Below are 23,099 nucleotides of genomic sequence, written 5' to 3'. Positions count from 1 at the left end.
CTGCCAGCTCCTGCATTTCCTGCACGGGGCTTGCGTCGCCGGCCTGCTGGGATGGGACGGCTCTGGCACGGAAGCCAAGACAGCTGCGGAACCAGTCTCTGCAGTGAGCTTTCTTATTTCTCTGCCATAGCCCCAGTGCCAACACCAACACCAGAAAGGCCACCACTGTCCCCACCACCACCGCTACAATATGGCTGGACTGAGATCCGGGCTCTGCAACCAACGACAGGAGAGCAGTGTTAGTGGGAGAGTTGGACAAAGCAGGCGAAAATTTCCAGCCTCTCTACCATGCTCAGCGTTCCACCCCGGCACGCAAAAGGGATTTTTCGGTTCAAGACGCTCCACAGTCCCCGGCTAATCATGGGTTTGTCGATTTTCCTGGGGCTCCGAGGTGCTACCGTAACACAGCTAATAGATACTGTACAGTGTCTACCGCTGTGCTGTGCTGGGCCATGACTGGGGTGCTAGGCACCATACACTTTAGATTAAGGTTCACTTGATAGCTGGTTTATAAAGCATTTGTACATGGTGAATATGCGGTCTCAACATACTAAACACACAGGTAAAGAGTGTACTTGTCTACACAGGGCCACTCAAGAAAACTAATCAGAATTGGCTTTTAAAATGTATTAGTTAAACCAAATTAAACCCGTGTGGACACTCTCCTTCAAAATTAAGGCAGCCTGAATTCTATTTAGCTTAATTCACTTTGTAGGGAGACAGGGTGGCTGCCCTCCGAACCTGAGGGTAAAGGGCCTTTCCCTCAGCCTGAGTGGGCGGGGCCAGCCCAAGCTCGCTCCACCCCCCGGAAGGGGAGGGGTGGAACAGGAAGTATAAAGGGCGGGGCCCTTAGCTCAGTTAGAGCAGCACCAGGGAGGGAGGCAGACGCAGACCGCGGGCTGCTCCCTTCAGAGCCTGTTGCCACACCAGGGGAGGCCCTGGACCCGTGGAAACCTCACCTGGAGGACGGACTGGGGCTGCCAGGACTGCCCGCTGCCGAGTACCCAGAGGAACTGGAGGAGCCGGAGGGGGAGTTGGAGCTGCCAACAGCCGAGTACCCAGAGGAGCTGGAGGAGCCGGAGGGGGAGTTGGAGCTGCCAGCCGCCGAGGAGCTGGAGGAGCCTGAGCCTGAGCTGGAGCTGCCAGCAGCGGACTACCCCGACGCACCGGCGGGACCAGAGGCATTCGGACGAGCGATCGGGTAGGAAGTAGCCCAGGGACAGAGCTGCACAGTGGTGAGTCTGTATTGCGGAAAGACCCCGCTGCTCCAGTGGCAGGACCCTCGTCCTGCCACTGTCAGGGCCCTGGGCTGAAACGCAGTGGTGTAGGGTGGGCCTGCGTTCCCCTACCCGGCCGAGCCACGCCGGGACCTTTGCCGGCGCGCCCCTGCCTGAGGGGCGCGCTATTGACTTTGCCGGCGCGCCCCTGCCTGAGGGGCGCGCTATTGACCTTTGCCGGCGCGCCCCTGCCTGAGGGGCGCCCTACAGACTCTGGCTGGTGGCCGCCCCGCCGTTAATTCCCCGCTGATGGAGGCGTGACCCAGGCCGGCCAGTGACCTCATAGCTCCCCACCGCCCCCTAGCGGGTAGGTGGGCCAACGCGGATCACACACTTCAGGCCACTGAATTCAGGCCACTTCAATTCTAAATAAGAGTAGGTCCAAACAGGCCGGGGGAGGAGGGGCGGGAGGAAGATGGGGAGGTGGATCAATGCGGTTTAGCGAATCCACTTTAAATTCAGGGCAAGTCTCTACTACAAAATTAAGTCGACCTAAGTAATGTCGACGTACAGACAGGACAGTAATTAAAACCCTTTAGCGTGTCCACACTGCGCCCCTTGTGTCGGCAGCGCGCGTCCTCACTGTGCCAGCGTGGGGCATTGTGGGACGGCGTCTGAAAGGCAGCAACAGGCGATGTCGTTAGCGCCCCGGTGTCGATCTAACTGCATCCACCCAAGCACTAGGCCTCGCGCGGAGCTGGAGTTATTCTGACGGTTCGGCGGGCGAATTCCATGGGTGGGAGCTGCCTTTCAGTGCAGACACTGACAGTTAGGGTGACATAAGCTGCCTTATATCTACCTAACTCTGTAGTGTAGACCAGAGCCTGCACTTTGACATGATTCAGATTAATTTTCCTGAGTGGCCCTGTGTAGACAAACCCTGCAGCCACCATTCAACCCTTTCTAAATTACTTCTATGTGGAACTTCAATATGAAGTGTCACCCAAGAAATCAAGTCATAAATGGGCATGGATGTGGGGTTGGGGGCCAAGTGGTCAGTACCTGGAGGTTCTGCTCCACCCACTCTACTCCTTGCCCTACTGGCTGATGGAGAAGGGATGTAAAGCCATGGACGGCTCTCTCAGCGGGAGACGGAGATCTGACCCTGCTACTCCCAGCCCTGCTGGGACCAGGGAACACAGAGACCCTCCCTCCTGGCTGCTTGTTGGCCTCTAGCTGCCACCGCACTGTTCCTTGCTGTCTGGCCTGTCCATGCCTGACAGGAGCCAGGCGGGGCAATCTGCCGGGGACCCGGGCAGCAGCCAGAATTAGTTGAAGATCCCAGCAGTTGGGCAGCCCGTTCCCAGCCCCGTTACTCACCCGCAGCTGCCGTCCCGCTGCTGACCAGGGCCACCTGGGAGACCGGAGCTGAGGTTGGCGCAGGCTCTGGAATGAGACAACGCAGAGGCGGTTGCAGCGAGCGGATGCAGAGTCCCAGGAGGTCAGGGGAGAGGAGTCCCATCCCCTCCAACTCCTTAAAATCGTCCCCCCAAATGCCACTTTGCAGAGTGAGAGCAGGGCTGGGCCGAGAGGGACTGCGATAGAGCGTCTGGGCCAGCCCCCGGTGCTGAGCCCGGACCAGTTATCCTGGACCCCAGCCCTGGCAGGGGGTTTGTCCAACCTGTTCTTAAAAACCTCCCATGACAGGGATTCCCCAACCTCCCTTGGAAGCCCACATCTGTGCAGTGCCCGGCCCAACAGGGCCCCGATCTCGGCGACCGTGTTAGGGTGACCAGATGTCCCAATTTTATAGGGACAGTCCCAATTTTTGGGCCTTATATAGGTTCCTATTACCCCTCACCCCATCCCGCTTATTCATACCCAATCTCAGTGACTCTGTGTCTGGGCAGAGCCTGGCCTGACAGGGCCCCGATCTCGGTGACTCTGTGTCTGGGCAGTGCCCAGCTGTGTGTGGATAAATTAAAGAAATGGCTCATCTGTCCCCAGGACCTTGAGTGGTTTGAAAGTCCAATCTCTACCAGAGCCTGAGGTCGGAGCTGGGACTCATCTCTGTTAAGCTTTCAGTGGACGTGTTGGGCCGTTTGTTATTTTCTATAGGTTTTCTCTGTGCTGCTAATGTAGCCTATTAGACTGGTTTTACATCAAATATAATATTAATGATAAATAGAAAAGTTAAGGTGGATTACGTGATTAGAGTATGGAGTAGTATGTATCTGGGTTATATTGATGATGTGGATATTGTTACTTCTTCTCTTTTCTTTGCTGTACCCTGCCAGCCACCCTCTCTGGCCAGCAGAAAGGAACGGCCTGGCACCACAGGGAAATACGCACTGGGTAAGCCGAGAAGGTCATACTCCGATGGTAAGGCAGGAACAGACCATAACTTACTCTGATCATTTCTTTTACCTTAGGACCAGGATTTTAGTACAATGTCCGCTGCAAGGCCTTGCTTCTTGTCTGCATTGCAAACTAAGTTGTGTAAGGTTCTTTTGTAACCTCTTTAGTAACCGTATAATCCTTTCTAAAATGTAATCCTGTCTGAAATTCTCTGTAAAATTGTTTGGTGTGAGTGAAGGCTGTGTGCATGGTTCAGGATGAGTGTCAAAACCATCACAAATGGCCAGTTGGTCAAGAAGTGAGAGACTTGGAAACATCAAAAACATCCATTGTACCCGATGCGAACTGAGTTAGCAGATTTGACAACCCTAGAGAGGAGACAAACATCCCCGAAGGCAAGACAACAAATAAAAGATCACAATGGGAAAAGCCAACAATGATCATCAAATGCTAATGACTATTGCAAAATCCACAGACTCGAATGGGAACGTACAAGTACAGAGCTGGGGTGTTTTGCTATGGGACTCTGGGTTCAGTCCTGCAAAGCCTCGGAGCATCGGATTCGCAATTAGATTGACTTGAGCTACGACAAACTGGTGACTGTTGCGGTATGTAAGGGTTAAGTAAAGACCTGGGTGACGGCTACCATGGTAATGGGGCGTAGGGCACAGGTGAGCACCATTTCTTTTGCTTGATAAAGTGGCCATCCTGTCCCTTCCTTTTTGCTTGTTAGATAGATAAGCATTGCAGCCGCATAAGAAATGTGGCTGTCTAAACAATCCCCTCTGTGGGAATTGGGGTTCTCTCGCCTCTCCCTCCTTTTTCCCAGCTACATCAACTGTGTTCAGGGTCGTGGCCCCCATAAGCTGCTGATTAAGGAAATCTGTAACTATAAGGATTGTAACAGCGCCAGCGCAATATGGATGTTAACAGTAAACAGGAGCAGTGTTGTACTTAAAGTACTGCACAGGATCTTTTCAGGGGGAATAAGACAAAACGCCACATTTATTAGTAATACATGTATTCATTAACACTGTATCATATGCATATAATATATTACACTTACACTCACACACACACAAACACACTCCGTCTTGTTGTTACCAATTAGTTGCTCCCCTTAACTTCACTGGCCAGGTGAGTTAGATGGGGGAGAGGGTGGAGCCGGGCTTCTGCCGATCCGGATCGATGCTCCCATGTTGACAAGACGAGACCCGGGGTCCTCTGCAAGACACCTCACTTTTATAGCAGCTTTCCTCTTATGCAAATCTATACCAGATTCAAACTCTGTGTCTGTGTCCATTGGTCCTTTGTGCTGCTTTCTTTTGAGTGTTGTCCCAATGCTGCAAAAAGGGTGTTTCCAAAAGAAGGTGCTTGCTTCTAACCCCCGAGGCCGTCGGTATGTCTGCTTGTCTTTAATGAGCCCACTTGACACGTTTTATTGTCCTTGGGTCTGGCTCCCAGCCCCTCTCCAACAGTTGAGGCTGTCTGGAGGTGCTGCCTTCCATGCCTTGCTCATCCACACCTCATTCATTCAACAGGGCAATTGATTAAGAGTGGGGGGGGGGAGCTCTTGTTCTACTGCTAGCAAAAAGAAATTTTTCTTCTATCTTATTCTATCCTTAGGGGCTATAATATTATACCAAGGGCGATGCAAAGTTTCTAAATGAGGCTTTGATACAAAGTCCCATGAAAACAGAGGTCACACGTGGGTAGACCCACCACAAGGTTATATGAAGAGGCACAATGTAAAGTCATATGAAAATTATCAGAGATTGATCTACAGCAGGTATAATTATTCTATATACAGTTATTAATATTCATTATATGGGTGTTCATACTACTAAATAAGGGTGTTGGGGGGTTATAGTAGATGTATGTATTTGCATATTAACTTGGATAAAAGAGTGTAATGTGATTAACCTGGTGCTTACTTGATGGGTTGAGTCGAAGGGAACAAGTACTGCAACTACAGAACGCCACTAGCCGTCACCTTCAGCCCCCCACTAAAACCTCTCCAGTGCATCATCAAGGATCTACCACCTCTCCTGAAGGACGATCCCTCACTCTCACAGTCCTTGGGAGACAGGCCAGTCCTCGCTTACAGACAGCCCCCCAACCTGAAGCAAATACTCACCAGCAACTACACACCACACAACAAAAACACTAACCCAGGAACCAAACCCTGCAACAAACCCCAATGCCAACTCTGTCCACATATCTATACAAGGGACACCATCATAGGACCTAACCACATCCGCCACGCCATCCGGGACTCGTTCACCTGCACATCTACCAATGTGATAGATGCCATCCTGTGCCAGCAATGCCCCTCTGCCATGTACATTGGCCAAACCGGACAGTCTCTACGCAAAAGAATAAATGAACACAAATCAGACGTCAAGAATTATAACATTCAAAAACAAGTCGGAGAACACTTCAATCTCCCTGGACACTCAATAAACAGACTTAAAAGTGGCCATTCTTCAACAACAAAAAACTTCAAAAACAGACTCCAATGAGAAACTGCAGAACTGGAATTAATTTGCAATCTGGACACCATCAAATTAGGCCTGAATAAAGACAGAGTGGATGGGTCACTACAAAAACTAAAAACTAATTTCCCTATGCTAATTTCCTACTACTGTAACTCACACCTTCTTGTCAACTATTTGAAATGAGCCACCCTGATTACCACTAGAAAAGTGATTTTTCGTCCTGTTGATAATAGCTCAGTTCCACTTTAATTGAATTGTCTCGTTAGAACTGACCCCCCTACTGGGTAAGGCAACTCCCTTTTCATGTACTGTTAACACATCTTCCTACTGTATTTTCCAGTCCATGCATCTGATGAAGCAGGTTTTAACCCATGAAAGCTTATGCCCAAATAAATGTGTTAGTTTCTAAGGTGCCACAAGGACTTCTCATTGTTTTTGCAGTAAAGGTATCCATTTACTCTATCCGCCTGCTCCTTCTTTCCTTCTTCAACAGTAAATATAAGGCCATCTGCAGGAAGTGTGTGTGTGTGTGTGTGATTGAACTGTTGTATTTTCAATAAACATGGCGTATTGCCTTGTCCCCTGAAAAAGATCCTGTGTGCCGCTTATAAGCATACCACTAAGACTAAATGTGCTTTGCAGCGGGTTGGTCCCTGGTGTACATTGTCACAGCACCGTGAGAAAAGCAAAGCACGGGGACTGGATCCCGATCCGACATGCTGGGAACTCACAGCAACATTCAGAGGCCTCGCAAACCCAACCCCCCAGGCTGGAGGAAGACAGACGCAGGCCTCCACCTGTGAGAGAGGACGGTTGGGAAGCTGGAAACTTGACATCCGTGCCCTCCAGGAGGCCCAGGGGAAATCCAAGGTGCGGTTACTCCTGAAATTGCGACCCACGGCGCTTACCTGTTGCATTCAGATGGATAGAAGCCAGACACTTGCTTTCATTCATCTCATTCACAATCTTCAAATTCCCTGCAATGGCTTTGCTGGCGTTTGTCACGATGAACCATCTGTTGGACACAGAGATGTGCCCAGCAAAGGAGCTGTCGACCAGGTTTGATTTCCCTTTCTTGATGATGGCTATCTGCACCCATGGCCCAGCCAAAGTGGGGGACCAGGACAGCTTGGCAAAGCGCTCCAAGAGGTTAAGGGGCTGTTGCGTGTCACTGCCCTCAGGCACGGACATAGTGATTTCTTGTTGACACTGGGTGGGGCCTGGGAGAAGACATCAACATTTCAGATCGGCTTTGGTGAAGCCTGGAAGAAGTCAGACTCAGAACCGGCCAGGGGGCAGGGGATACGTTATGGGGGGGGGGCTTCAAATATAAGGCACGTACCTCGCAAAGGCATAGCTCGTGCAAGTCACCCTCAGCTCGCTGCAGCCTTACTGCCGTCTACACAGCAAAATGAGCCCTGCTGCGCCGAATCGCAGGGTGGGTCTACACAGCAACCAGATGCAGGCCCGTGCCGACTGCGGGGCTGTCAAATTGCCGAGTAGATTTGTGCTCCCGCCAACGGGGAGGGTCTCAGAGCCCGAGCTCCCGCCTGAGCCCCAACATTTACATGGGTGTCTTCAGCCCCGCACAAGGCCGAGTCAGCTGAGCCGGCCTCTGGGCCCGCCGGGAAAGGGGGGGGCGGCTCGGCAGTGTAGACGCGTTCTGACTCGTGTCTGCAGAGAGGCCCGCGCTGTCCGCCACCAGAACTAGGCTCTGGGCACGTCACAGCGGCCATCGCACTTATGACGTCACACGCGTTTATTGCACCTCTCACTCCGCCCCCCGCCCCGCGGCCTTGCAGCCAGACCCCGCCCACCGTTCCCCGAAGCCCCGCCCCTTCCCGCCAACCGTTCCCCAAAGCTCCTAGGGTGGTCCCGCCCCCTTCGCCCACCCGAGGTGCACAGCGAGCGCGGGCGGCTTCACCTACCGCCCGAGAAGCGCTTGTGCGCTGCATCCTGCCGGCCCTGGGGCGGCACGCACTCAGCACCCTCCGACCCGCCCCAGGCGCTGAGGGCAGCTGCGCAGGGCCCCGCCCCTTCCCGTAAAGCGTTCCTGAAGCCCCGCCCCTTCTTGCCAACCGTTTCCCCAAAGCCCCGCCCCCGCTGTAACTCTGGACACCACCCATCAGCCCCCCCCGGCCTGAGGTGCCCCCCTGCCCCTGCCCGCGCCTGGCGCTGCACCATGGGCCTCGCGCCTGCGCAGTCAGACCTGAGGCCCGGGGGGGGGGCACTCACTCACCGCGGGGGTTCTCTGCCAGCCCCCCCCATGCCGCCCCCTAGGGCGGGAGCTGGACGGAAATTCAAGCACAACAAGCCCCGATTGGCAGGGATCAGCCTTGTGTTTATTAGATACAGACAGGACTGGGGGGGCTATTGGGGGGCTCCCCCTCCTGCCTGATGCTAACCAGGCGGGCTCAGCTTCGCGGGGGTGGGGGCGGGTCAAAAGAGGGGCCCCCTCCCTCACCTTGCAACTATTAGGGTGACAAGGGGGCCCCGCTCCACTCTGCCACGTCAGAGATCCCCCAAAAGCTGCAGAGCTCTACAATGCCCCCCCACAGGGCAGGACACCCCAAAACCAGACTGCACCCCGAGATGTGCCCACCTCAGAAGGCCCCCCCTGCCCCCAAGTGCATGGTGGGAATCCCAAATCCGGGAGACACCCCAACATGTCAGGAGACACCCCCAAAATCCAAGGGGATACCCCCAGATCAGGGTGACACCCCCAAATTTAAGGCAACACACTGACATTCAAGAGGATTTCCCCCAGATCAATGTGGCACCCCTGAATTTTAGGTGTACCCCTGAATTCAAGGGGACCTCCCAAGATCAGGGTATCCTGGCAGTCTCCAAATGCCCCCCACCCTCTGTCAGCTCAGCGCCCGGCCGGGGTTCCTCACTGCATCCACTTGTGGGGTGCCCACCAGGTGGGGTCCCCCACTTCCCGCAGAGGGGGAGGGGTGGGGATGAGGGAGGAGCTTGCAGCTGGAGGAACAGGGTTGCCATGGTTACCACCCCCCTGGCGCGACTCCAACAGGATACCCCGGGGAGATGGGGGGCAGGTAGCCCAGGGGATCTGGGGCCCAGAGGGGGGCACCGTCCGTGCCCAGGGTGGGCAGCGGGTCCCAGGAGAGGGGACACTGGCTAGGCTCCAGGGGGTTGTGGGTAATTGGGGCCCAGCTGGGGGGCAGCCCTGGATCTTCCTCGCCGGTGATGGGGTCAAAGAGGTCGCCGGGGTCAGGGGTCAGGGAGGCCACGCTCAGGCCCCAGCCAGGCCCCGGTTCTGGGGCCACGAAGGCCTCGGCCACGCCCAGGAAGGAGCTGGCAGCTGGGGTGGGAGGCTCTGGGCCAGGACGCCGGGGTTCTGCGGGGGGCGCAGGGTCCTTTGGGGACTCCTGGGCCAGGATGGAGGAGGCCAGGCGGTGCGTGGCGGCTTCGATGTCAGCAAATTGCCTGGGGAGAGAAGAGAAGGGCTGTGAGCTTCCCCCAGCAGGGCCCTGAGGGGCTGCGAGCTTCCCCACAGCAGTACCCCAAGGGGCTGCGAGCTTCCCTGTAGCAGTGCCCCAAGGGGCTGCGAGCTTCCCTGTAGCAGTACCCCAAAGGGCTGTGAGCTCCCCCCAGCAGTGACTTGAGGGGCTGCAAGCTTCCCCCTAGCAATGCCCTGAGATGCTCTGAGCTTCCCTCAGAAGTGCCCTTAGGGGCTGTGAGCTTCCCCCAGCCGTGCCCAAGGGGCTGTGAGCTCCCCCCCAGCAGTGCCCTGAGGGGGTGCGAGCTTCTCCCCAGCAGTGCCCAAGGGGCTGTGAGCTTTCCCCCAGCAGTGCCCAAGGGGCCGCAAGCTCCGGAGGGCTCCCACCTGCTGATCTGGTTGTGCAGGAACCGGCGGTGGTTCACCCGCCGCTTGCCAGGGCGGCTTTTGCGGGGTCTCTGCAGCGTCCGCATCATGTGGGACGAGGCCATGGTGACGAAGGTGAAGAGATCCCGGCCACGCCCGGAGAGCGCCACCTGCTGGGGGGGCAGGAAGCTCAGGGACAGGCGCCCGCCCCGTGGCATCCCAGCTCCTGGGGGTGGAGCTGCCAGGCAGAGCCCCCAGGCTGGGCGAGGCCGGCCCCCAACAGAGCCCTGCAGGAATAAATGACAGTTCTCAGCCCAGCAAGCCTGAGACCACACAGACCCCCGAAGGGACGGGCTGTGGGTCGGGAGTGAGGGGCACTGGCAGGGGTGGGGGGAGCCCAGGGACGGGCTAGCAGGGGGCTGGGGGTCGGGAGTGAGGGGCACCGGCAGGCCGGGGAGGGGGGGGAGGGCTGGGCTAGCTGGGGGCTGCGGATCAGGAGTGAGGGGCACTGACAGAGCTGTGGGGGGACCCAGGGTTGGGCTGGGGGGGTCTCTGTCTCTGAATAGGGGTCAGCCCTGGCCGTGAGGGGACAGCGTCTCCGGCTGGGCCCCCCAGGACACTTACTTGGTTCGAGGTCCAGGTGTGTGAAGAATCGGCCGCAGTCGCACCCCCCAGTGCTGCAGGGGCGGAGGGGGCCGTTCGGTTCTCCCTGGGGGCTGCCCCCTTCTCGCCTTCTGCCCCCCCAGCCCCGACCCTCCCAGCCAGCCCCGGCACCGGCTCCGGTCTCTGGTGGGGCCGAGCGCCACTGAGAGAAGCAAGAAGATGCTCAGAGAGTCACTGGCTGAGCCCCACCCCGATTCCCCCAACCCTCTGAGCCCCTCCCTCCTGCTCACCCCCCCTCTGCCCTCCAACTCCTGCGGGAATGGGGCATGGGGCCTTAGCCCCCAGGGGGCACTGTCTGCGAGCTGCCCCAGGGCCGGGGGGCAGCTGGCTTGGGGGCGGACTATGTCACGGGGCCTTCCCCCTCCAGCCAAAATCCCTCGCTGTGATAGTTGGGGGGCTGAGGGGGCCCCCCTTTGACTCTAATAACAGGGGGGGCTTGATGGGGCCCCTCCCCTTATCCATCTCTTTCCCTCCCTGGACCCCCATCGACCCCCCGAACCCTCCCCGCCTCCCCTTCGGCCCCCCCCCGTCGTCCCCCCCGCCCCCCGTGCCAGCTGACCAATTAGGACATTCTTTCCCCTGGGATGCGGCCCTGGCACTTAGCAGCAATTAGGGGCGTCCGGGGGCCGGGGGAGCCACGTGCCGACAGCTCCGTGGAGACGGGCTCAATGGGGCTCGCGGGGGCAGGAATCCGGCTGCACAAAGGGGCCCCCCCAGCTTCCCCCCTGCAGCCTGCGCCCGGCCACGCGGAGCGGTTAGAGCAATTGCTGGGAATTGGAGACTTAAGTGCGAGGTCAAAGTGTGTCCAACCCCCCCGCACCCCTGCCCGCATCAGCGTCTGGGCCCATCTACCCCGGCGTCCTGCCCCCCACATCAACGCCTGGGCCCAGCCCCTTCCCTGCCCCCCCATCAGCGCCTGGGCCCAGCCCCTTCACTGCCCCCCCCAGATCAGACCCACGGGCCCATCTACTCTGGGGTCCAGCCCCTTCCCTGCCCCCACATCAGCTCCTGGGCCCAGCCCCTTCCCTGCCCCCCCAGATCAGACCCATAGCCCATCTATCCCGGCATCCAGCCCCTTCCCTGCCCCCCGGATCGGACCCCCGGCCCATCTACCCCAGTGATCAGACCCGTAGGCCCCTCTTGCCTCCAGCAGAGGGTGGCAGACACCCTCCCCCCCACACACAGACACAGACACACATCTGCTTCCCCGCAGTTGGCTAAGCCAACCCCCCCACACACCTTGGCAAACACTGCCCCCCCTTCCTGGCTGGGGGAGATCAAAGCTCACCCGCCCCCCTCCCTGGCTCCCCTGCCCTTCGCAAGCAGGCAGCAAAATAAACTCAGGCTGGGAACAATGTCGCCTCTCATGTTAGCAGGGCCTTGCGGGGTGTGTGCACGGGAGGGAGGTCAGGGGGGCAGCGACCAGGGCCCAGCAAAAATCCTCTGAGCGAGGAGGCCAGGACGCCTGGGTTCTCTCCTGGCTTGGGGAGGGGAGTGGGGGCTAGTGGTTAGAGCAGGGGGGCTGGGAACCAGGACGTCTGGGTTCTCTCTTGGCCCTGGGAGGGGAGTGGGATCTAGTGGTTAGAGCGGGGGGGGGGAGCTGCGAGGAGGAGCAGGGTGTCTCTGTCTGTCTGGCCCCTCGCTGGTCTTTGGTGGTTTATTTTTCCACCAGGCCGGAGCCAAGCCGCCGCTGACGGGGGGAGCGCTGGGGCTGGGGCTGGCACCGGGAGGGAACCCCGCTGTCCCCCTGGCCCAGACCACAGCCAAGGCGGACATGAGCTGTGCCCAGGAATTGCGCGGCCCGTGGCCGTCACGCCTCGGCAGCAGGGCAAACGGCGCGCCAGGGCTGGCAGGGCGGGCGAGGGGGGGAAGAGAAGGGGAGGGAGCCGCAGCCCTAAGGGTGGGTGGGGGGAATGAACCGGGGGGGCGACCGGAACAGCCGAGCGATGGGCGGCTGAAGTCAAGAGAGACCCAGAGAAAGGGGGGGGGAGAGGAAGGGGGGGGTGCCGTGGGGCAGGGCAGGCAGCTGGCTGGAGCAGGCGACTCTGTGCCCAGGTGAGGCCCAGCCAGCCCCATGGTCGGGAGGAGCCGGAGGCAGCTTCCCCAGCCAGGCTCAGAACCTGCTGCCTGAGCCATGCCAGGGTCTCCGAGCCAATCGACTCCACCCACAGAACCCCACTCCCCGCCCAGAGCTGGGGAGAGAACCCAGGAGTCCTGACTCCCAGCCCCCCCCCCCACTCTAACCACTAGACCCCCTCCCCGCCCAGAGCTGGGGAGAGAACCCAGGAGTCCTGACTCCCAGCTCCCCACCCCGCTCTAACCACTAGACCCCCTCCCCGCCCAGAGCTGGGGAGAGAACCCAGGAGTCCGGGTTAGGCTGATATTTCTGTTGTTCATTCTCCTCCCCTCCTGTCTATTGCTGCATTTCCCGCCCCCCCACACCTTGCTTTAAATCTACCTGCTGGGGGCAGGGGGCAGGTCAAGGGCTAGACGAACCCAGGAGGAACAGGCCTGTTTGCCATGGGGAGGGGGGGTCCCTGCTGCATGCTAAAGCCAAAATTACAGCATGGGGCAAACCGCCTCAGGGGACGTTTGTGCCTTACCCCCTGCGAGAGTCCCTGTCTCCCCTCCTCGCCCGGAGCACCACGAGCGCTTCCCAAAATGTCCTGCACCCACCAGTGACGACTCACCCAGCCGGGTCACTCCCCACGGGGAGGGCAGTGTGGGCGCGCACCGGGGGCATCGGAACAGGGGGCCATGGCCCCCCACTTTTTACCTGCCACAAGGGCAAGCGACGGGGGGAGGGGGCGGAGAGGAGTGAGTGGAGGGAGTCTCGGGGGGACGGCAGGGCGCAGGGGCCCCCCCACTTTTAGCGCCCGGCCACCACTCCTGACGTGCACAGCCGGCTCCGCCGCACGCCGCTGTGAGCGGGCTCCACTTCATTTTGCAGTGTAAACGCGCCGTTAAACCGGAACAGTTGCTTTATGCTGGGGGGCGGATTCCTGGGAAAAGCCCATCGTGTTTGCTGAAGGGAGGGATTTACTCACATACCCACAGGCGGCCCTCGGAGCTGGGCGACCAGCCAGCAGCCGCTGCTCGCCCAGCGTGAGCCCCAACACAAATGAAGCACTGTGGGGAGGGGCGATGGGCCCGGGGGAGGGGCAGCAGGGCCAGGGGCATTTTCCCTAAGACCAGACCGGGTGAGGGCGGGAGGGGGGCTCTGGCTTGTTCCTCTCCCTGTGGTTTGGTTTGTCTCTGCGGGCGAGTCACGGACATTTCGGCAGGAAGTTTTTCCAAGGCAAACGCCCTGGATCCGGCCTGGCCAAGTCCCCGCGCCCAGACGGCTGCCCCAGGGCGGCACTAAGGGGTACCATGCTGCAGAGAGCGGGGCTGGGGTCTCAGCAGGGGGCGCTGTGCTACAAGGAGCGGAGCAGGAGTCCAATGGGGCCGCTGTGCTGCAGGGGGGGGCCCAGTAGGGGGCGCGCTCCCCCAGCAGTCAGTGCCAACCCCAATGCCCCATGGTGGCAATTTTCCAAGCCAAGCGGAGATTTCCTGGTGCCAACGTTCCCTGGGTGCAAAGAGACATTTTCCCTGGCCCAGCAATGGCCATTTTTCAGCTGGTCCCTCGTTTTCCTTCCTTCGTCTGCGTCTCTGGCACTGTTTATTTCTCGCGCCCGTGGCTGGCGATGGGCCCGCTGAACCCATCAGGGGTACGCCCGCCCCAGCAGGGCCGCCCTACACTGCCTTTCTTTCTTGCCTTTCTTCTTGGGGTCTTTTTTCCTAGTTCATTCATTCCTTCTTCCTCCCTCTCTCATGTTTCAGGGCAGCCCCCTTTCTTTCTTTCTTCCTTTCCCAGCCCCTCTGTCAAGCCGCCCGTCCCGCCCGCCCCGTGGCTGGAAGAACCAGGTTGCTCTCTGCAGCTCAGACAGAAGCCAGGAGCATGCGCCCCCCCGCCAGGGGCCAGCCCGGCTCAGCCCCACATACCGACCTAGCAGGGTGCGTGGAATGCGGACAGAGCAGACGGCGCAGGCCAGACACACACACACCAGCCCGCCAGCCGCGCACGCACCCGCGCCAGCCAGGGCGCCGCCAGACGCCGACCCCACCAGACCCCGGGCAGCAGGGGGCACAAGGCCAGCGACGGGGCGATCAGACCCCCCTGGCCCTTCCGGCAAGGCTTGGGACTTGGAGTGTCGGACGAGAGAGCACCGGACAAAGCCATGGACTGAGAGAGAGACGGGATAGATAGATAGATAGATAGATAGATAGATGTGGTGGATGGGGATAGATAGACAAACAGGGAGCTCTGGGGACAGACAGACAGACAGACAGGGGGCTCTGGGGAACGGACGGTTAGCCAGACAGACTCTGCCGGCCGAGTGACATCTCCACTCCTGCCATCGGTGGAAGCCCCTGGATCCAGCCCCCCAGCCATGGACCCCCCCTCCAACCTGTCGTCCCCCTCCAACGGCTCGCTGGTGGGTGGGCTGCCGGAGGCGGTGGGGCTAAGCCTGCTGGGGGCAGCCGGGGCGGCAGGGAACCTGTACACGCTGGCGGTGGCACGGGCCGGGGCCGTCCCCTCCCCGCTCCACGTCCACATCGTCCACCTGGCGCTGGCCGACCTGCTGTACCTGGCCGGGGTGCCCTTCGTCGTGCACAACGGGCTGGCGCGGGACTGGCACTTCGGCGAGGCCGGCTGCCGGGCCCTGCTCAGCCTGGACCTGCTCACTATGCACGCCAGTATCTTCCTGCTGACCCTGCTGAGCACCGAGCGGTGCCGGGCCGTGCGGCGCCCCTTCCGGGCCGCCCGCCGCTCCCCCGCCCGCCGCCGGGCCCTGGCCGGGGCCGCCTGGGCCGCCGCCTTCGTCCTGGCGCTGCCCATGATGCTGATGGTGCGACAAGAGGAGCGGGCGGCGGGCGACGGCCGGGTGCGGCGGCTCTGTGTGCCCACCTGGCACGAAGCCCAGTACAAAACCTACCTGACCGTGCTCTTCGGCACCAGCATGGTGGGGCCCGGGCTGGCGCTCGGGTACCTCTACGGGCGGCTGGCCCGGGCCTACTGGCTCTCGCAGACCCGGGGGGTGCTGGGCCCCCAGCGGGGGCCGAAGCAGCGGGTCTTCCTCCTCATTTTCCTCATCGTTGTGGCCTTTTGGGTCTGCTTCCTGCCCTTCTGGCTCTGGCAGCTGGTGCCTCTCTACAGCCCGGGCACGGCCGCCCGCCTGCCCGTGGCCACCGAGATCTACATCAACCACCTGGTCACCTGCCTGACCTACAGCAACAGCTGCATCAACCCCTTCCTCTACACGCTGCTGACCCGCAGCTACCGCAACTACCGACGGGCGCGACGGGCCGGGCGCAGGGCGGTGCCGCGGGCACAGGATGCGGGGCGCTGAGCAGCCAACAGACCTCCACAGGTAGGGGGGAGTGGGGCAGTGTGGGACAGGGGCACTGCTGGGGGAATATCGCAGCACTGGGAAGAGGAGCCGCAGGGTACTACTGAGGGAAGATCACAGCGCTGGGGAGAGGTGCCGCGGGGCACTGCTGGGGGAAGATCGCAGTGCTGAGGTGAGGTGCTGCAGGGCACTCCTGGGAGAAGTTCGCAGCATTCGGGAGAGGTGCCGTGGGGCACTGCTGGGGGAAGATCGCAGCACTGGGGAGAGGTGCTGCAGGGCACTGCTGGGGGAATATCACAGCGCTGGGGAGAGGTGCCGTGGGGCACTGCTGGGGGAAGATCGCAGCGCTGGAGAGAGGTGCCGCGGGGCACTGCTGGGGGAAGATAGCAGTGCTGGGGAGAGGTGCTGCAGGGCACTGCTGGGAGAAGTTCGCAGCATTCAGGAGAGGTGCCGTGGGGCACTGCTGGGGGAAGATGATAGGGGCCAATTTAGCTACAACTAATCAGGAAAGAGATCTTGGAGTCATCGTGGATAGTTCTCTGAAGACGTCCACGCAGTGTGCAGCGGCAGTCAAAAAAGCAAACAGGATGTTAGGAATCATTCAAAAAGCGATAGAGAAAAGGACAGAGAATATCTTATTGCCCTTATATAAATCCATAGTATGCCCACATCTTGAATCCTGCGTACAGATGTGGTCTCCTCATCTCAAAAAAGATATACTGGCACTGGAAAAGGTTCAGAAAAGGACAACTAAAATGATTAGGGGTTTGAAACAGGTCCCATATGAGGAGAGATTAAAGAGGCTAGGACTTTTCAGCTTGGAAAAGAGGAGACTAAGGGGGGATATGCTAGAGGTATATAAAATCATGAGTGATGTGGAGAAAGTGAATAAGGAAAAGTTATTTACTTGTTCCCATAATACAAGAACTAGAGGCCATCAAATGAAATTAATAGGCATCAGGTTTAAAACAAATAAAAGGAAGTTCTTCACACAACGCGCAGTCAACCTGTGGAACTCCTTGCCTGAGGAGGTTGTGAAGGCTAGGACTATAACAGGGTTTAAAAGAGAACTGGATAAATTCATGGCGGTTAAGTCCATTAATGGCTACTAGCCAGGATGGGTAAGGCATGGTGTCCCTAGCCTCTGTTTGCCAAAGGGTGGAGATGGACGGCAGGAGAGAGATCATTACCTGTTAGGTTCACTTCCCCTGGGGCCTTGGCATTGGCCACTGTCGGGAGACAGGATACTGGGCTGGATGGACCTTTGGTCTGACCCAGTCTGGCCATTCTTATGTTTATTGGGGAGAGGTGCCACGTGGCACTGCTGGGGGAAGATCGCAGCGCTGGGGTGAGGTGCCGTGGGGCACTGCTGGGGGAAGATCGCAGCATTTCTGGAAGGTGCTGCAGGCCACTGCTGGGGGAAGATTGCAACGTTTCTGGGAGGTGCCGCAGGGCANGGCCCTGCTGGGGGAAGATCACAGTGTTTCTGTGAGGTGCCACAGGGCACAGCTGGGGGAAGCTCGCAGCGCTGGAGAGGTGCCGTGGGGAACTGCTGGGGGGAAGATCGCAGCACTGGGGAGAGGTGCCATGGGGCCCTGCTGGGGGAAGATCACAGCGTTTCTGGGAGGTGCCACAGGGCACTGCTGGGGGAAGCTCGCAGCTGTGGAATCCCCAGCTCTTGTCCAGCCCTGACCCGGGGGGAGGGGCTGGTCCAGGTGGCAGGGAACAGGGTACTGGGGTTTCCCCTCTAGGGGGCACTAGCCCCCCTTAGCAGCCATATGTCTCCCCCGCACTGTTGGAGCTGGACCCTGGCTCTCGGGGCGGGGGGCAGCCGCCAGCATGGGGGGGGACACCCCAGTACCCTCACACATGTGGCTGGCCCTGAGCCCCCTTCTCTCTGCACCCCTAGGAGCGGCGCCCCCTGCAGCCGGGCCCTGGACATGGCCCCCCCTCGCCAGCCCCCCATGAGGACGATGCATCAGCCCCCAGCGACCCCTCAACCCCACGCAGCCGGGACCAGATGCAAAAGGAACAGCCCCAGCGAGAAACAAGGCGCCAGGACTCCTGGGTTCTCCACAGCCGACTGCGCTGGGAGGGAAGGTGGGGGGCAGGACTCCTGGGTTCTCTCCCTGGCTCTGGGAGGTGTTGTACCTCCTGCGGTACCTTTGGGGACCCCTATATGAAGTGGACATGTGGGGGGGGCTGGTTTCTACGCCGGGGGGAGGTAACCAGAGCCCCCCAGGCACTACCACAGCGGGGGGGGGCCATGCCCCCTGTGCCCAGCTCGTGACACGCTGCCCGCGAGAGAGGTGGCACAAGCCAGCACTGTGTCTGCCCTTGGGGTCAGCAAAGAGAGAGCCCCCCCAGGTCCCTCCCCCAGCTGTGCCGGCCCCGCCCTGGGCACGAGGGGCTCCAGCAGCTTCTCCCTCGGCCTTGCCAGGCTAATCCCCAGGGAAGAAAGCGTCTGCTCTGCCGGGCAACGGGCAATGGCTGGCGAGCAAAAGCCAGGCACCGGAGCAAGGGTTGGCAGGGGGGCGGGGCTACAGTGACAGGGGCCAGCAGGGTGGGGTGGGGGGCTGGGAGCCAGGACTCCTGGGTTTTCTCCGGGGGAGTTGTTTCTAATGATTAGAGCAGCAGGGGCTGGGAGCCAGGACTCCTGGGTTTTCTCCCTGGCCCTGGGAGGGGAGTGGGGTCTAGGGGTTAGAGCAGGGAGGACCAGGAGCCAGGACTCCTGGGTTCTCTCCCCGGCTCCTCCCCTTTGCTAAGATTGTAGCTTTGGTCTCTGCCTCCGGCGGCTGTGAGGGGGCCCAGGCCGGGTGCCAGGGTCCCGGCCAAACTCAGCTCCCCTGGAAACGCCGTGAGGGGCAGGCCCCAGCTTTTAATCCCCCCCCCCCACGCTCCAAGCTGGGGGTGTCAATAAACCACCCCCGTCTCTCCGCATCTCCTGTGTGCGTCTCACCCGCCCGTCCGGCCCCACCAGGCAGCCACGCGCGGGAAATCCGAGATGAACTTTAATAGAAGACACAAACCGGGGGGTAAAACGAAAAGCAAACAGAACCCGCCGAACCCCCCGCGTCCTCACCCAGCCAGCGCCCGCCCCGGGGGCCAAAATACCCCACAACAGCCCCACGTAGCCCACAAGCCAACGGCTCCAGACCCAGCCACCTTAAGAGTCCCCCCCCCCCCGCAAATCACTGTGCAGAGAGAATAATGGGGGGGGGCAGGATCCAACCCAGGAGAGGGGGTGACCCCCACAGCCAAAGACCAAGAGATGCTAGGAAAAGGGGCCCGGAGGGGGGGGGGTGTTTGGCGACCCAGCGTTTGCTGAAGCGGGGCGGGGGGAGGGAGAGGGCTTAGCAAAGAGTTTCCATCTCTCCTGTGGCCACTGGGGGCGGGGGAGGGGTCCCCATGTGTTGGCCGTAACCCCACAGGGACCCACTAGGGTTTACACGGAGCTGCTGAGATGTGGGAAAACTCAGAGTCCCGAGGGGGGGGGGGGGTTCGGCCCCAGGGAGCCAGTTAACCCTTCAGTGCCTGCTTCTTCCAGAGTGTAGGGTGGGGGGCGCCCCCGGCCAGCCCCGCCCCACAAGGGAGCACGACGCGGGGAAGGGGGGGAAATGTGCTCAGGCGGCCCCTCTAGTCCTGGGGCTGAACAGGCGGGGGGGGGGGGGGTGGGGGGGGGGGGATCCCAGGCTGGGGGGGGCTGGGTTGGGGGGATCCCGGGGGGGGGTGCTGATGCTGTGTCCCCCAGCGGTCAGATCCTGGTGGGGGACAGGGGGGTTATTTCATAGGGGAGCCAGTTAGGATGCAGCCACCCCCCCCTCCCCAGGGCCCCCCATTCTAAAGTGCTGTCTGATACGCGACCAGCCCCCAGCGTGGGGCCGGGATGGGGCCCAAGACCCAGTGCTGAGCCTGGCTTCGTCGCTGCGCCGGGGGGCCCGGTCCCAGGGCTCCTCACGGGGCGGGGGGCTCGGCCGGGGGGGGGCTGCGGCTGGTGGTCGGGGGCCGGGGTCTCCGCGTCGGGCCCGTCGGCCTCATCGTCTGAGACGCCCTCCAGCCGGAAGACCTGACGCACCGTGCGGGTGGTGAATGTCAGGGGGGCGCGCCTGGGGGGGAAAGAGGGGTCAGTCCGGGCCATGGGCCCCCCACAGCACCCCCGCCTGCTCCCACGGCAGGCCCCAAGTCAGCGCCCCCACCGTGGCCCCTAGTTCATCTCCCTAGGGCCCCCCACAGCCAGCACCCCAGGTTCAACAGTGCCCCCCTGGTCCCACAGGGTCCCCCCCAGCTAGCACTGTTGCCCCCTTCCCCCCCCACCGGCTCCCCTGCTCCCACCCCCTGGGCCCCCACCACAGCCAGCACCCCACCTTGCTCCCCACGGTGCCCCCAGTACCCCCCACCACCAGCAGCGTCCTCCTTGGAGGCCCCACACCCCATGCCCACACCCCCCACGCCCACACCCCCCACAGCACCCCCGCCCCACCCTGCCTGGCACCCCTTGCCGGAAGAGGCTAGAAATGACACACTTGGCCCCACACGCCCCCCCCGGCAATCCCCCCAACCCTCCCGCAAGCTGAGCACAGCAGCAGCGTCACACAGCAGAGCCTGGGGATCCGAGGGACCCCCGACGCCGGTAACTGCCCCCCACCAGCTGGTGCCTGGGACTGTACTGTGGGGGGGTGGCGGGGGAGGGGAAGGGAATGGGTCGGGAGAGGGATCCCACAGTGCGGGGGGGAGGGGAGCTCAGAGGGGTGGGCATAGGTGGAGCTCGGATCAGGGGGACCGTTGGTGGGGGGGAGGGGAGTTTGGATTGGGGGACCCTGGGAGGGGGCAGAGGGAACTCAGGGGGGGGATCCCTGTCCCAGTCGATGGCTCAGCCCCTCCCCCCCTACACACACACACACAAGCAGCCCCCCTCCCCCACGGGGCGCTGGGAGCAGGCACTGCCACACAGCACTGGCATGTCGGGGGGCAGCAGGAGCCGGGGGGGGGGGGCATACTTGCGCTGGAGACGCTCCAACTTGCTGGGGGGTCGGAAGAGAGAGAAGGAAACAGGAGAGACGGAGAAAGTGAGAGAGAGAGAGAGAGACAGAGACCGCCCCAGCCACGGAGAGATGGGAACTAGTGGACACAGCAGGCGGGTGGGGGGGGGAAGGGCTGGGAGCCCGGACGCCTGGGTTCTCTTCGTGGCTCTTCTGCGGGTCCCACCCCCGTCCCCGTGCCTCAGTTTCCCCTCCTGTGCTGACCTATTGTGCTGCGCATAGATTCCTTTCACCTGAGCCCTGGTGGCGCTGCCCGGCTGACACCCTTCTCCAGCACCAGCTGGCCCCAAGCAGCACACGGCCCCCACCCTGCCCCCGAGAGCCAGACTGACCCCCATCCCTGGGGGGGGCTGTCTGGGGCACGGCGGAAAGAGCTCTGGGGTCAGGACTCATCAGTATGGTAGGAATTAGATGGGTGCCCGGCGGCCAGGTGGGGAGAGCCGGGTCCCGCCCCCAGCACCCCCCCAGCCCTGCAGGGAGAGCCGGGTTCGGAAAAAAAACCCGGCCCCTCACCCGCCCAGCCCCTTGGGGAGAGCTGGGTTCCACCCCCCTCCAGCCCTGTGGGGAGAGCCTGGTTCTGACCCCCTCTGTAGGACCCAGGCCCCCTAGAGCAGTCGGGTTCAAATTCCCACCCCCTGGCCCCTCGAGGGCTCGTCCTCCAGTTCACAGCAACCCCCCGGTGCCCCCAGCCACCGCCTGGTGCCCCTGCCGCCCCCCAGCGCCCAGCGCCCCCCCGGTCACCTGAGCCGGTTGCGCAGCGTGGTGACCTCGCGGTTCATGGACTCGGCCGACTCAGTGACGTCGTCCAGCTCCCGCTGCATGCGGCGCCGGCTGGAGTTCGCCCGCGACACCTCCTCCTCCGCCTCCTCCAGCTGCCGCTTCAGCTGCTTCAGCCGGATGTGGCCCTTCTCCACCTGCCGGGCACGGAGCGGGCGGCTCGGCGGGGGCGGCACTAGGGGGCTCCGTGCCACAGGGAGTGCGGGGCGCTGGGCCACACGGGCCGGCGCGGGGAGGTTTGGCAGGGGGCTAGCGGGGGTTGCGTTGTGCCGCGAGGGGCCAAGCAGGGCAGGGCAGGGGGCTGGCAGGAGGCACCATGGGGCTGGGCAGGGTAGTGGGTCAGTGGGGGGTGCCGTGCTGCGAGGTATTGGTGTCGGCGGAGGGGGGGGGCTGTGCCACGAGGGGCCGAGCAGGCCATGGGCTGGCAGGGGGTGCCATGGGGCAGGGCAGGGGGCACCGTGGGGCAGGGCATGGGGCTGGTAGAGGGCGCCATGGGGCAGGGCAGGGGGTCGGGGGGAGACGCCATGGGGCGGGCACATACCTGGTCCTTGAACTGGTCGGCGCTCCGACGCTCCTCCTCCACCTGTAGCACCACCTCCTTCAGCCGCTTCTCCGCCCGACGCACCAGCTTCCCTGACAGGATCCGCTCCCTGAGCCGGGAGGGACACGGGAGGGTCAGCACCAGGCTCAAGGGGGGGTGCACCGTACCCAGAATCCCCCAGGGCAGCCACATCCCTTCTGTGACCCCCAGAGGGTTCTGGGTAGACAAAGGCCAAGCCCCCCGCCCCGGGAGCATTCTGGGTAGTCAGGCCTCCTGGTCCCACAGCAGTGGGTTATACCACAGGGGATACAGCCCCAGAGCATGCTGGGTACCTGGTTCCCAACTCTGCCCCCCTACCCCTACCCTGCTGTCCAGCCCCACGGCATGCTGGGTAGCCCCACTCCCCAGCGGCCTGGCCCCAGGGTCACCTGGACTCCTGCTCCAACTGCTCCTCCAGCTGGGCCACCTTGGCCTCCAGGGTGGCGATGGTCAGCTTGTACTTGGCCTTGACGGAAGAATCCAGCTCGCCCAGCTTGGCCCGCAGCTCCTTGTTCTGCCGCTCCATCTGCTGCCGGGCGTTCTCCGCCTTCTGCGAGAAGCTGCGCTCGGCCCCCAGCTCCGTCGTCAGCGTCTCCACCTGCGGGGGGGGGGGGGGGGGGGGGGGGGGGGGGGGAGCTCTTTCCTTCCCTTTGTTTCCCCCCCCCTGCGGTGTTTTTGGCTTTGCCGCCCCCCCCCCCCGGTGGCCGGGCCGGGGGGGGGGGCACCCCCCCCCAGCCTGGTTTTT

The 23,099-nt window shown here is 61.6% G+C and overlaps 3 protein-coding genes across 3 annotated transcripts; 1 reads left to right on the top strand and 2 right to left on the bottom strand.

Annotated features, from left to right (window-relative positions):
- Positions 1–9,078: 9,078 nt before the first annotated feature.
- LOC117887066 (uncharacterized protein C19orf85-like) lies at positions 9,079–10,606 on the bottom strand. Its single transcript, XM_034789306.1, has 3 exons — positions 10,527–10,606; positions 9,924–10,189; positions 9,079–9,523 (listed from the first exon to the last, which is right to left on the bottom strand). The coding sequence occupies exons 2-3, from the start codon at positions 10,118–10,120 to the stop codon at positions 9,079–9,081; spliced, it is 642 nt and encodes a 213-aa protein (XP_034645197.1). The 5' UTR covers positions 10,121–10,189; positions 10,527–10,606.
- Positions 10,607–14,998: 4,392 nt separating this feature from the next.
- On the top strand, positions 14,999–16,478 carry LOC117887106 (urotensin-2 receptor-like; the record flags this gene model as incomplete). The annotated part of the gene is made up of 2 exons (XM_034789348.1): positions 14,999–15,913; positions 16,470–16,478. Coding segments are annotated over exons 1-2 (924 nt in total), but the record flags the coding sequence as incomplete, so codon positions are not given.
- Positions 16,479–19,674: 3,196 nt separating this feature from the next.
- On the bottom strand, positions 19,675–22,958 carry LOC117887105 (myosin-14-like; the record flags this gene model as incomplete). The annotated part of the gene is made up of 4 exons (XM_034789346.1): positions 19,675–20,064; positions 21,739–21,911; positions 22,316–22,424; positions 22,744–22,958. Coding segments are annotated over 4 exons (849 nt in total), but the record flags the coding sequence as incomplete, so codon positions are not given.
- Positions 22,959–23,099: the final 141 nt, after the last annotated feature.

Source organism: Trachemys scripta, chromosome 14 (genome assembly GCF_013100865.1).
Source record: "Trachemys scripta elegans isolate TJP31775 chromosome 14, CAS_Tse_1.0, whole genome shotgun sequence".
NCBI lineage: Eukaryota > Metazoa > Chordata > Testudines > Emydidae > Trachemys > Trachemys scripta.
The sequence above is the reverse complement of the archived record's forward strand: the minus strand, read 5'-3'. Positions and strand labels throughout refer to the sequence as shown.

Bases quoted from the DNA above. Each gene is read 5' to 3' on its own strand.
- LOC117887066 (XM_034789306.1), bottom strand. From the start codon at position 10,120: ATGCCACGGGGCGGGCGCCTGTCCCTGAGCTTCCTGCCCCCCCAGCAG. The intron at 9,524-9,923 runs GTGGGAGCCCTC...TTCTCTCCCCAG, and splicing joins CTGCACAACCAGATCAGCAG to GCAATTTGCTGACATCGAAG.